The sequence below is a fragment of the Diplotaxodon limnothrissa genome, linkage group LG3 (genome assembly GCF_057381915.1).
Source record: "Diplotaxodon limnothrissa isolate DT_005_m linkage group LG3, D_limnothrissa_male_GT1.1, whole genome shotgun sequence".
NCBI lineage: Eukaryota > Metazoa > Chordata > Actinopteri > Cichliformes > Cichlidae > Diplotaxodon > Diplotaxodon limnothrissa.
The window spans coordinates 35,568,035-35,580,433 of NC_140598.1; the positions used below are offsets into that span (position 1 = coordinate 35,568,035).

The 12,399-nt window shown below is 38.1% G+C and overlaps 1 protein-coding gene across 1 annotated transcript; it reads left to right on the forward strand.

Moving 5' to 3' along the window:
* Positions 1–6,269: 6,269 nt before the first annotated feature.
* Positions 6,270–8,329, forward strand: LOC146635559 (type-2 ice-structuring protein-like). Its single transcript, XM_085347596.1, has 6 exons — positions 6,270–6,345; positions 6,505–6,540; positions 6,964–7,082; positions 7,189–7,308; positions 8,001–8,109; positions 8,247–8,329. Exons 1-6 carry the CDS (start codon positions 6,285–6,287, stop codon positions 8,327–8,329), a joined length of 528 nt encoding a protein of 175 aa, XP_085203722.1. The 5' UTR covers positions 6,270–6,284.
* The last annotated feature ends 4,070 nt before the right edge of the window (positions 8,330–12,399 follow it).

A 12,399-nucleotide genomic window follows, 5' to 3' on the forward strand; every position in this document is an offset into this window, starting at 1 on the left:
CTGTGCGCCAACAACAATGACAGTGACATCCTCCTCTCTGCTTCTTAATGCTCTCTGGTCGCTATGGTAACGCGTAAATAGTTCTTTCAAAATAAGACACACAACTACAACCATACATTTCACACCGGAGGATCAACTGTCGCGGAACGGTACCAAAGGACTCACGGACCGGGACCAGTCCGTGGGCCTATTAGGGACCGCTCCTGTACAGGAGACACTGGACTAGATTGATTGACAATGGTCTACAGCAATCAGAACGCACAACACGATGTACTGTAAAAAAAATAAATAAATAAATCAGCGAAACAGCAAGTGTCGCGGAAGGTGCGCCGCGTTATAGCGAGGGACCACTGTACACTTTTGGCCACGAACAATTTAGGGGATGGTGAATTTTTTTGAACAAACCCAGAGTGTTAAAAAACCCCACTTAAAACCATTTTTATTTCTCAGCAGCATCAATACTAACAAAAACGCAATTTAGTTTTCGCTGTCAAAGTCGATTTAACTGAAGTTACGTGTTTCCGGTTACTGTGGAGGTCACGTGTTTCCGGTTAGTGTGGAGGTCACGTGTATCCGGTTACTGTGGAGCTCCACAGTGGCTGCAGCCAGGTGCTCTTGCCCCTCCCTCCTGACTCACAGCTTCTTCTTCTTCTTGGTTGACAACCAATGTTAAGGCGCATTACCGCCCCCTGGCTCACAGCTCAGTGGACATTTAGATGAGAAAATATATATTTGACACATTTAAGAAAAATACTAATAAAATAAAATAAAAATATATAAATGTTCCCTTTAGATTTTTTTTTGCTCTTTTTTGCTCTATAAAATAGTTGTTTTTCTTTTACAATCATTCATCTTAGCAGTAGGATTTACATGAAAAGAGAAACAAATTAAGTTTGAGTGAAAATATACGTTTTTGCACTCTCTGGTCAACTGACTCAGTGACTCAAATGACTCAAGAAACCCAATTCACTTTGGTGAGTGACTCATTAAAACTCGATTCAGTAAAATGAATCTAATTTACCATCACTATTGTGTACTGCAATTTTTTCTGTTGTTTTTATGTTTAGTGGTTGGTGTTACTTTTCTTGAAGCTATAGTCATCTGTAAAGTGGAAGAACACTGAGACTAAACAACAAAAATGTAAAGGGAAAAAAGTCTCAATCACAGAGACATGGTCAATCAGAGGTAGACAAAAAAATATGAGCAAATTTATGCTGTGAACCCGTAATATGAATCAGGCCAATGCTGCCTCAAAATGAGCCTTTCGTTTTAGCCTGGTGGATCTTGAGAAACTAAATTATGTAGAAAAGACACACAGGATAATGCTGCTGACTGGAAGAGGGAGTTTCCTGGAGAAATTTTCCTAGCGTCATCGCTGGAATCTGTATTTTATTTTCCAGTGCTTTCTCTCTTCTTTCTGTTGACACCCATTAAATAATTCCAGATCACATTTCAAAATCAGGGCTGGATTTGAAAAACTTTCAGTTGTATAAATGCGGCTGCTCAAATCTTAGACACAAAGAGACTGGCTACTTTAACTGTCTATAGGTCTGGGATCACATGTAAAACCTGCATGGAGAGCATTTTATAAAACCCCATTCACAAAAAAGGTTGGAGAGCTACAGTGGAGGATTTTAGGTGGTGCAGTGGCTGTAGATGCTTTTATTTCTGTTTTGATCCAAGTGTTGATGAGAACTGCATGTTCTGTCCTCTCAGAGAGAAGCTCTGTTCCACTGTTTCCTGGACTGAAGCTCATTCTAGTCTGTGTGTGGATCATTGCAGAGGCTGCTCCATTTATTTGGACAGTGTTTTTATCTACAGACGGTCATTCTGGGTCTCATGTCACAGGTCAGTCTCAAACCAGAGTCAAATTTTAACTATTGAAATTAAAAATTTTTATCAAAATTATATCAACAGAAAATAGAAAATAGAGCATTAATTGCATTGTGATGTTAAAATAATGTTGATCAGGATGATCAGAACTCTCATAAACATTGATTATCAATATTACTGTATGGTGAATAATCTGGAAAAATGTAAGAATATTTTTATTAAAATCTTATCATGTGTTTTGTAAAAAAAAAAAAAAAAGAACTTGTCTTTGAGTTAGTGCTGTTTCATAACTGTTTCAGTGATGCCTGATCTCTCTCTCTCTCTGTTGACATGGTGGATGAGTGATTTTGTGAGTGTGATGCACCATGAGTGAACTGTCTGAAACTTTTCTCTCTCTTTTTTTTTGTGATTAATTGTTTTTAGAAAAACAAACATATAATCCATAATGTCAGTGAGTAAAAGTTAAGCAATGATCTAAAAACCAAGACAAGGAGATCTATGAGAAAAAAGACAACATTCAAAAAGAAAAATCTGGCCCATAAGAAGACAAGAAAAAATATGAAAGAAGGGGGAGATGAATGGACAGAGAGCAAGACATAAGGCATTTAACCACGTCCTTTGACCACATATCCTATGGGGGGTGCTTTGGGAGTATGGGATCTCTCACCTGGTGCTATGATTGACTCTCTCCTTGTACAACTATTGTGAGAGCTTGGTCTGAATTGTCAGCAATAAGTCAGACTAGATCCCTGTGGGTGTTGGATTCTGCCAGGGTTGCCATTTGTCTCCAACTCTCTTCTTAGTTTTTATGAACAGAATTTCTAGGTGCAGCCTAGTGGCCGGAGGCTTCCACTTTGGTAGCCTCAGAATCTTATCTCTGCTTTTTGCAGATGATGTGGTTGTGTTTGGTTTGTCAGCTGTTGGCCTAAAGCTCACAGTGAAGTGATTTGCAGCCAAGTATGAAGTATGAGAAATGAAAATCAGGACCTCCAAATCTGAGGCCAGTGTCCTCAACCAGAAAATCCCAGAGTGTTGGCTCTGGGTCACCGATGTGTTGTTGCTCCAAGTGGAGATGTTTAAGTATCTTGGGGTCTTGTTCACAAGTAAAGGTTACGTACGTAGGTTACGTACGTTACGTATATTACGTATTTAAAATACAAAATATGAGTAACTGTATTCCGCTACAGTTACCGTTTAAAAAGGTGGTATTTAGAATACAGTTACTTTGTTGAAATAAATGGATGTACGGCGGTAGTTTCCTGTTTCATATTGTGGCGGGCCAGGACTGTTTGGTTTTGTTTGACAGCTACGTTCTGTTGTTCCAGGCAGCTGCGTTACGGTTGCCATGGTTACAGGGTGACGCTCTCTCTCTGCGCCTTTTTGTTGTTGTTGTTGTGCTAAGCTAACAGCCAGAATGCTACAAGCATAGCTCTAAAGAATGTAGCCTCATAGGCAGTGTAGTCCGTGCTGCAGGGAGAATGGACTGCCATACCCGTTATGGGTCTGTGAGCGCTAGGAGGGAGAAAAAGGCGAGTGGAAAGGTACGAGCAGTCATCGAGCAAAAACGGGAGCTGGAAGCATGTAAATATAATAATAACCACTGCAGCCAAGAAGAGAGCCTGATGAGCCCAGTTGTAAGTAAGCTATTAAGACTCGACTGTACACCGTGTTCGTGTTTTCCTCCGAAAGAATAAGTTCAGTTGGAGCAGTCTTTCAACTCCTCTCTCTGTCTCTCACTAGCAAAGTTGACCCACACAACAAAGTAAATCTATTTTTCGGCTAGAAGCCCGACACGGAACCCGCCGTATTAGTCAGAGGTCCCTTTACTACGGTTCGGAGCCGCAGACCTTCAGTAATAGTAATAAATCACACAGCAATAGTACATTCATGTAGTTGTAAACAGCATTATAATGTATTAAGTATTCCAAAGTATTCAGAATAGTTACTCTCATTGAGTAACATAACAGAATACGTTATAAAATACATTTTGGGGCATGTATTCTGTAATCTGTAGTGGAATACATTTTAAAAGTAACCTTCCCAACACTGTCAGTAACAAGTAATCTCATATACCAGCTGAAGGACCTTTTTTGTCACATCACATCTTTGTTTCTCTACTTTTGTTGCAACACTACATGAGGAGTGACGTGAGAGGTCAACTCTTCTCAGAGTCTCTTGCTAAAAATATGAATTTGAATTGTTTTAAAAGATAAAAAACCAAGCTGAGCAAAGTTACTATGGAATCTTCTTCTCTGTGTGGCCTGTAAGGCTCAAGAGCATACACACGTTCCTTTATGTCTGACCATCTGACCATAACTGAATTTAGGAACAGGAACTACCACACCACTACTCTCTGCAGGTGTAAAAGGGCTGTGGCAGTGTGACAGGTTGAAGGACTACTGCATATAAAACTGTTCAGTTAATACAAATTCATATTAGTTAATGTAAAGACAAAAATAATGTAAATATGGTAAGAAAATGGTTAAGAGTTTATTATTTTTCATGTTATATTAATGGCTTTCATGTTATTTAAGAGAACTGCAATCTATACATCACTGATCGGCTAGTAAGCCTTTTCTGGGATCGATTAGTAGTGTCTCTGTTCTCCACTAGGGGCTTTTGTAGCATTCTCCTCACTGCAATAAACGACTGCATGAGAGACGCAAGTCATAATAACTCTCATGATTCTTTTCCCCCTTTTTTCAGGTAAAAGTGTTTAAAGGTTGATATATTTTCAATGTGTACACTGTTAAGATATCTAAGAGGTAACCCTTCATTGTTTTGTAAGCTTTAGAAGCATTATATTAGAGATTTGTGCACATGTACGTGGCGGTTTTGAGCCTCAGTTTTGTACTGTATAATGGCCATTAAGATAAAGGCAGGAGCTAAAAACGCCGCTATTGTCAACCATTTTATTAGGAAACCTGCTCAAGTATATGTATAGTAAGCACTTTAGTATTTCAGTTTATTATTTCGTGTTTTTCTTACACCATGTGACATTTAGCAGTACAGAATGTGAAAAGTTTCTGCTCATTTTCACTGCAATAAACAACTGCATGAGAGACGCAAGTCATAATCACTCTCGTGATTCTTTTCCCCCTGTTTTCAGGGGTGTAACAGCAGCAGACCTGTATTTATTAGGTGAACCAAAATGGATCGGTCATGAGTGGACCGAGGCAGGTAAAAGGGTTTAACAAAAAACAAGCCGCTTATTGAGGTTGAGAAAAACATGCAAAACAAGGGCAGAAGAGAACAAAGATTAAACTAAACTAAAACCTATACTGGGAAAAACTAAACTAAGATCAAAGCACAAGGAATGTGGGGAAAAACTTCAGAACAGGAACACGGAGAGACTGAGGACTTAAATGCAAAGAAGGGCAAAGATTAACAACAAAGATTAAACTAAAACCTATACTGGGAAAAACTAAACTAGACTCTCAAAATAAAACAGGAAACAGTGAGACAGACTATGACAACACGAGCATGACACAGGGGTCAAGGGCACACGAGTGAGAGGGGACACGAGAGAACATACATGAAAGAACAACACAAGAACGACGAGATACAGAAGACATGACAGATTCAGACAGAAAACGGGGAGTGACACAGCGATAAGAAAACATTGACCGGGAGTATAACCAACTTAACAGGAAAACCAGTGACTAAACTAAAAGACAAAAACTTAAACATTACAAATAAAGTTCAATCAGAAAAAACGTAAAAGACTCAAAATATTGGATCAAATGATCGTGGCAGTAGATTTGAGTAAATTGACACAGATATCATTATAATTGTGAGATAGTGTTTTGCTAAGTGTCAACATGATGAGGAAAGTCTGTCAATGACAAAGAGACGTTTCACTCAGGTTATTGTAGAAGATGGTTCTGAAAACACTCCCATATTACAGTAAATGTTGTGGCTTCATTTTTTTTATGACAATTATGGGTCCAAAAAGTCACAATGGGCTGCTCAAGAGCCGGCAACACATCATTGGCTGTTTTAAACAGGAGGGATATTTTATTATGTAATATTAGAACTCAAAACATGGTTAATAAGACTAATTGTTCTGTAGTTGTGTTCATAAAACCTCTGTTGAGGTTCAGTCAGTATGTGAAATTAAGTAAGTAGGAAATCAAATTAGGTGTGAGGCAATTATTCTGGTTTTGGTTGGAAAAGAAAGAAATGTGATGAAGGTTTGACAGGCATGACTGACAAATATATGTGTTAGTATTTTCAGTGTTACATTCCAGTTAAACATATATGTAACATTATATAAATGCTGGTGCTCGAGCAGCTCAGCATTCACAATTGGTGGTTGTAGTTTCTGGCTAATAATGAAAAGAAATAGAAAATATTCTACAAAAGGTATTCAATTGGTTTTCTTCTGTCCTGTTTTTAATGAATTGTTATTCATTTTGTATCTGTTTTGTTCAAAGATACTAAAAATCACCATGAAGCTGCTAACTGTGTCTGCACTTCTCTGTGCAATGGTGGCTCTAACCACGGCTGCTGGTGAGTATCATTGTATAATTTTTTATCATGTATATAATTTTAATGAAACATATAAATGAATAATACAATATACACCTTTCTTATAATTATCATATGCAGAAAATTGATGGTCAAAATCAATACTTTTGGTGGTAATTTGTCCGTGTCTTCACTGTGCAGAGGCCAGAGATGAAGTAGAGGGATTGATGCCCCCAGGTGAACAATATTTTCCAGATTTTCAATAATTATTGTCATCGTTAGCAGACAAAAAAGCACCTCAATGTTTGTAACACAAAGGATGTTTTCAAGTGTCTGGCTGTTATAAAGGCCATACTTAACCCTTTAAGTACCACACCAAGAAAAAAAGCAATGGAAAAAGCCTTATGTGCTCAACCATTTGGTTGCATAAGCATAGGAAGCACATTCTGACCGACACACACTCTGTGATTATCATCAAGTGTAGCCGCCATTGTAGTATAGAGCCTTCATCACACCTGTACTCTGTCAATCACTTAACTTATGTTTCAGTGTCAAATCTTACTTGTGCAACTTTTCAGTTATTATTTGTATAATTATTAAACATAATACAAAATAAGATATCAGCCAGAGACACATGAACAGCTATTCATTTACTCCCAGCCAAGAGTCACGTGGTCAAGAGGTCCCCTCGTTCCCCTCGTTGTCCTGGTGGTTGGACTAAATACGGTCATCGCTGCTTTTTCTTTAATTCAACAGTCGCGAGTTGGGCTGATGCTGAGGTAACTTATTTGTATTGTCTTCAATACCCGATTAAACCACATCCTTTTAACTGTTACGTACTCATTATTTTTGAAAACCTCTGCTCGCTTTCTTTCTCCATTGAAGAAATCCTGCAAGTCCATGAGGGCACATCTTGCATCAGTTCGCAACATCAATGAGTACCGTGAGATTCAGAGGCTGACTGGCAAAAAAGAAAGTTGGATTGGAGGAACTGATGCATCAGAGGTATTTTGTTTATCATTTGTCAGGTGTAGGCATGAGAATTGATAAGAATTTAACTCTGATTTGATCATCCATTCTCTTATTGATTCTTATTGGGTTCTCCCTGGCTCTGCTTTGAAACTCACCACCATAGCTTAGCAGCATATCAGTGACAGTACATTTTTGAAAATGAATTGAATGCTGTGTGGTCAAATGTTTACGCCTGTTGAAGGTATTTCCTCTCTTTGTTGGGATCAGTGATTAATTTAAAAAAAACAATGTGTGTTGATTTATATCTAATGGTATCACTCTGAACATCACTGCTCTTTCATATGCATTCCCATATGGAAAGGATATATATAAATCTTATAAAGTTTGTATCTGTCTTGTATGAAACTTGTATGAAAAGCATACAAGAGTGAAAACAGATATAAGATCCCTTGAAAAATTATATAATGAAACTTGTATGTTTTGGATACTTACTAAAAAAATATATGAAAGTAATGAGAAAGTGGCCACTTTCATGAGTAAATCATATATAAATCATATATGTTTTTACTATTTCTTTTCCGTATGGGTTTGTAGGGCAACTAATGCAGGTACAGCAGCTTCAAGACTTCAAGCTGTGTGCTTAAAGTCAGATGATCTGCTAGGACTCTGAGTAGGCTCAACATTTTGGCCTGTCTGAACCAATAAGTCCAATTTCTTCCTTCTAGGAGGGTGAGTGGTTGTGGAGTGATGAGACCTGTTTTACCTATAAAAAGTGGTGCTTTAGAGAGCCCAATAATGATCGCAATCAGGACTGCCTTCAGATAAATCGTGGAGGTAAATTAGAACACAATTATTAATATGAATTATTAATGTGTGTGAATAGTTTCTGTGATCAAAGATACAACTAATAACAGCTTGTTAACAAGTGTTTGGGCTTTGATTTGTGTGATTTCTACTTTTGAACCTTTCAGTTTTCAAGTGCTGGGATGATATGTGGTGTGATGCTCATCTGCCATCTGTCTGCGCGAAGAACATCTCATCATTCTTGGGCTGACACTGGAGCATGAAAATCCCATAAAACACACACTGACGTATGATGGTGTTTGTGTTTTGCTCGCTCTTACTTCATTTCATTTTGGAGCATTATAGTTTTCCTCTCTCTGTCATAACAAAATGACCAGCCAACACAAACTGGGCTGTCTCTGAGGCGATCTTTAAAGCAGTCTTGTCTTTAATAAGAGCAGACTTGTTACCAAAGGACTGATTATGATTTTCTTTTCTCTGCAGAGAAAACTTCTTATTTCCTCTTGTTTATTTTTTGCAACAATAAAGCTTCAAGCAAGCATGTCTCTGCATTATTTTTTGTTTGTTTGTTTGTTTTGAGGTGCATATAAAGTGCTGTGCCAAAGTTTTTAGCAGGTGTGAAAAAATGCTGTAAACAAAGAATGCTTTCAGACATATAAATGATTGTTTATTGGCCCCAAATGCCTTCTGTAGCAGGATAAAAACCCCAAACATACAGCCAAGGTAAATACTAAGAGAAAGATCACGTTTGTCCTCATTAGAATAGGGATGAAAGAAGATGTTTTTTCATAGATTTCAATACAAATTCAATAGAAATAATTACAATACAAATAAACCTTTCTATAGCTTACTGTGGGGCCTTCTCTGAGAGCACAGCAATTACTAAATGAAGCGGAATTTGTGAGCTTGTTCAACTCTTTTCATAATTTAGTAATTATATATAATTGATAAAGGGACGTGTACTTAGAATCACACACAGTTTGGATGACAGTAAGTTTATACCTAATTGAGTTTAAGAGGAAGAAACCTCCGGCAGAACCAGGCTCAGGGAGGGGTTGGTTGGATTAGGTGATGAAGACAGGACAAGGACATGCTGTGGAAGAGAGCTCAAGATTAATAACAAGTGTGATTCAGTGCAGAGAGGTTTATTAACACATAGTGAGTGAGAAAGGTGACTGAAGAAGAAACACTCAGTGAATCATGGGAATCCCCCGGCAGCCTACGTCTCTTCTATCTCTGACTAGCCTGGTTTTCTTCCTATTTATCTGAAATAACTTTCTTTGTTGTTTCTCTGTCTTTTTATGGCGCCTATAATGCTATTTTTTTTTTACATCCGGCTTCGGTCCTTTACCTGGCATCACTCATTCTCTTTGGAGTTGGGAGTTCGCCTTGCATTTACCATACAGGCCATTCTATTTCTGGCATTTATTAATATTTCCATGCCAATAACATTCAGCTTTAAATGTCCTTCTGTACATGTCTTTTAAAATTCACCAGCTGCATTGGCGGTCCACCCTAGACTGGTTGCTTCTTTTTACAGATTAGTGACTGGTTCTCCAATAGTGGCTTTGTTTTAAACTCCAACAAGACTGAGGCCATGATTATAGCTAATTGTTGTGCACATTCAAGAGTCAGTCAAGTGATTGCTTCCTTTTTCTCATCTTCAAAGACCAGTGCTGGTGTAATATTTGATTTCTCGCTGAACTTCAACTCACATATAAAATTGATCTGAATAATCTTTCTTTCATTTAAAAAAAACTATACCACATTGAGAGCTATAGTCTTCTCCTCTGAAGTAGAGACAATTTTTCATTCATTTCAGTCATCGTCTTTAGATTATTGTAATGCCCTTTTTACTTGCTTAGACAAATCACCTGTTTCACGTCTCCAAGCAATACAAAATGCTGCGGCCACACTAACTCAACTTGCCCCTTATTTTATTCCCTTTACATTAGCTCCTAGTAGATTTTAGAACTTATTTTAAGATTTTCTAGAGCACTAAATGGTCCAGCTCCAGAATACTTATCTCAACTTCTCGTTAAAGACGCTGCGGCTCCCTGTCTTTACTCACACATTCAAAATCTGTTGGCTCTGTTCGCTCCTGTGACCAGGAGGAACATATGAAGAGAAATATGTTTTACAAAGGCTGAAAATCCATACATTGTGATCTGCAAGTATAAACTAAGCTTTAGAAATGTGTACAATCATTTGTGTGTAACTAATCCACACAGAAAATATGAAGCAATCTAACCACACGTAAAACTTTCTGGAACATCAAAAATAGTTTCATTTTTTTCTTTTAGTAGATTCACTAGGATCTAAATTTTAATTAAATAAAAATTAATTACATTGAAAAAGCAAATTATTTAGGTTTCACTCCACCTGTGCTTGCTGTAACATCCTGATACTTATTTACTTCTGTATTCGACATTTTATGTTTAAAGAGGACATGCAGTGTTTTTAATATTTTTAAGTTTTTATAAATTTATTTTGATTATTATTTCATTTTATTTTATTACATCAAGGCTAAATAAAACAGCTGTACTCCAAATTTAAAAACCATATAGCACTCAATATTTATATATAAAAAAAAACAGAACAAAAAGAACTTGTGTATTTTTCACAAAAGACTAAAGTATCACATTTAGTTTGTTGTAATCTTAAACTGCGGGTTAGCTGTTCCATGCATTGAATGTTTTTATTGTGGCTACCCAGTGCTTGATTGGAGGTTCTTTGACAACCCAATGTCGTACTTGAAACTGTAAATACTCAGTGAAAAGTAATCAATCTTTAAATCTTGAAGGTTTTTTTTATCAGCTCTTCTATTTGAGCCATCCATAATGACCAGTGTTGGGGAGTAACGGAATACATGTACCGCCGTTACGTATTTAAAATACAAAATATGAGTAACTGTATTCCGTTACAGTTACCGTTTAAAAAGGTGGTATTCAGAATACAGTTACTTTGTTGAAATAAATGGATTACACTGCGGTACTTTCCTGTTTCATATTGTCGCGGGTCAGGACTGTTTGGTTTTGTTTGACAGCTACGTTCTTTTGTTCCAGGCGGCAGCGTTACGGTTGCCATGGTTACAGGGCGACGCTCTCTCTCTCTCTCTCTGCGACTGTGTGCTTCCTGGGTGAGAGAGCGCCTTTTCGTTGTTGTTGTTGTTGTGCTAAGCTAACAGCCAGAATGCTACAAGCATAGCTCTAAAGAATGTAGCCTCATGGGCAGTGTAGTCCGTGTTGCAGGGAGAATGGACTGCCATACACGTTATGTGTCTGTGAGCGCGAGGAGGGAGAAAAAGGGGAGTGGAAAGGTACGAGTTGTCATCGAGCAAAAACGGGAGCTGGAAGCATGTAAATATAATAATAACCACTTCAGCCAAGAAGAGAGCCTGACGAGCCCAGTTGTAAGTAAGCTATTAAGACTCGACTGTACACCGTGTTCGTGTTTTCCTCCGAAAACAATAAGTTCCGTTGGAGCAGTCTTTCAACGTCTCTCTCTGTCTCTCGCAAGAAAAGTTGACCCACACAACAAAGTAGAGCTATTTTTCGGCTACCAGCCGACAGGGACCCCGCCGTATTAGTCAGAGGTCCCTTTACTACAGTTCGGAGTCGCGGACCTTCAGTAATAGTAATAAATCACACAGCAATAGTACATTCACGTTGTTGTAAAAAGCATGATAATATTGTAGCGGGTCAGGGCTGTTCGGGGTTCTGTTTGTACAGTTATGTTTTGTGTATGTTACCATGGTGACGGGTGACGCCCTCTCGCTGCGACGGTGTGTCCTTCCGGGGTCAGAGGGCGCCCTATGTGTGTTGTGGTTGCCGCGCTGAGCAGTTAGCTAGTGGCAGTGTGTTCTTCTGCAAATGTAATAAACGGCTGTGCTCCCTGGCTAGCTCACGGGAAGCAAGACCAAACGATACCTCCGTCTCCTCCTTGTCTGAACTCGCCACAATATATTAAGTAATCCAAAGTATTCAGAATACGTTACTGTCATTGAGTAACGAAACAGAATACGTTACAGAATACATTTTGGGGCATGTATTCTGTATTCTGTAATGGAATACATTTTAAAAGTAACCTTCCCAACACTGATAATGACCCCAGCAGCCCATTAAAGCTCCACACTCAGTGTGAGCAGATTCAGTTTGCTATCTGTCATAAATAACACCAGGTTACATTATCATTAACTACCCTATCACTTCCCAGTGCTTGAAATTTGTCTTTTTAGAATCTAGTAACTAATTTCTAAACACATTTTGTACAAAGGCTATTTGGGTGCTTTTATCCTAATCTGCAAATGTCAACTATTCC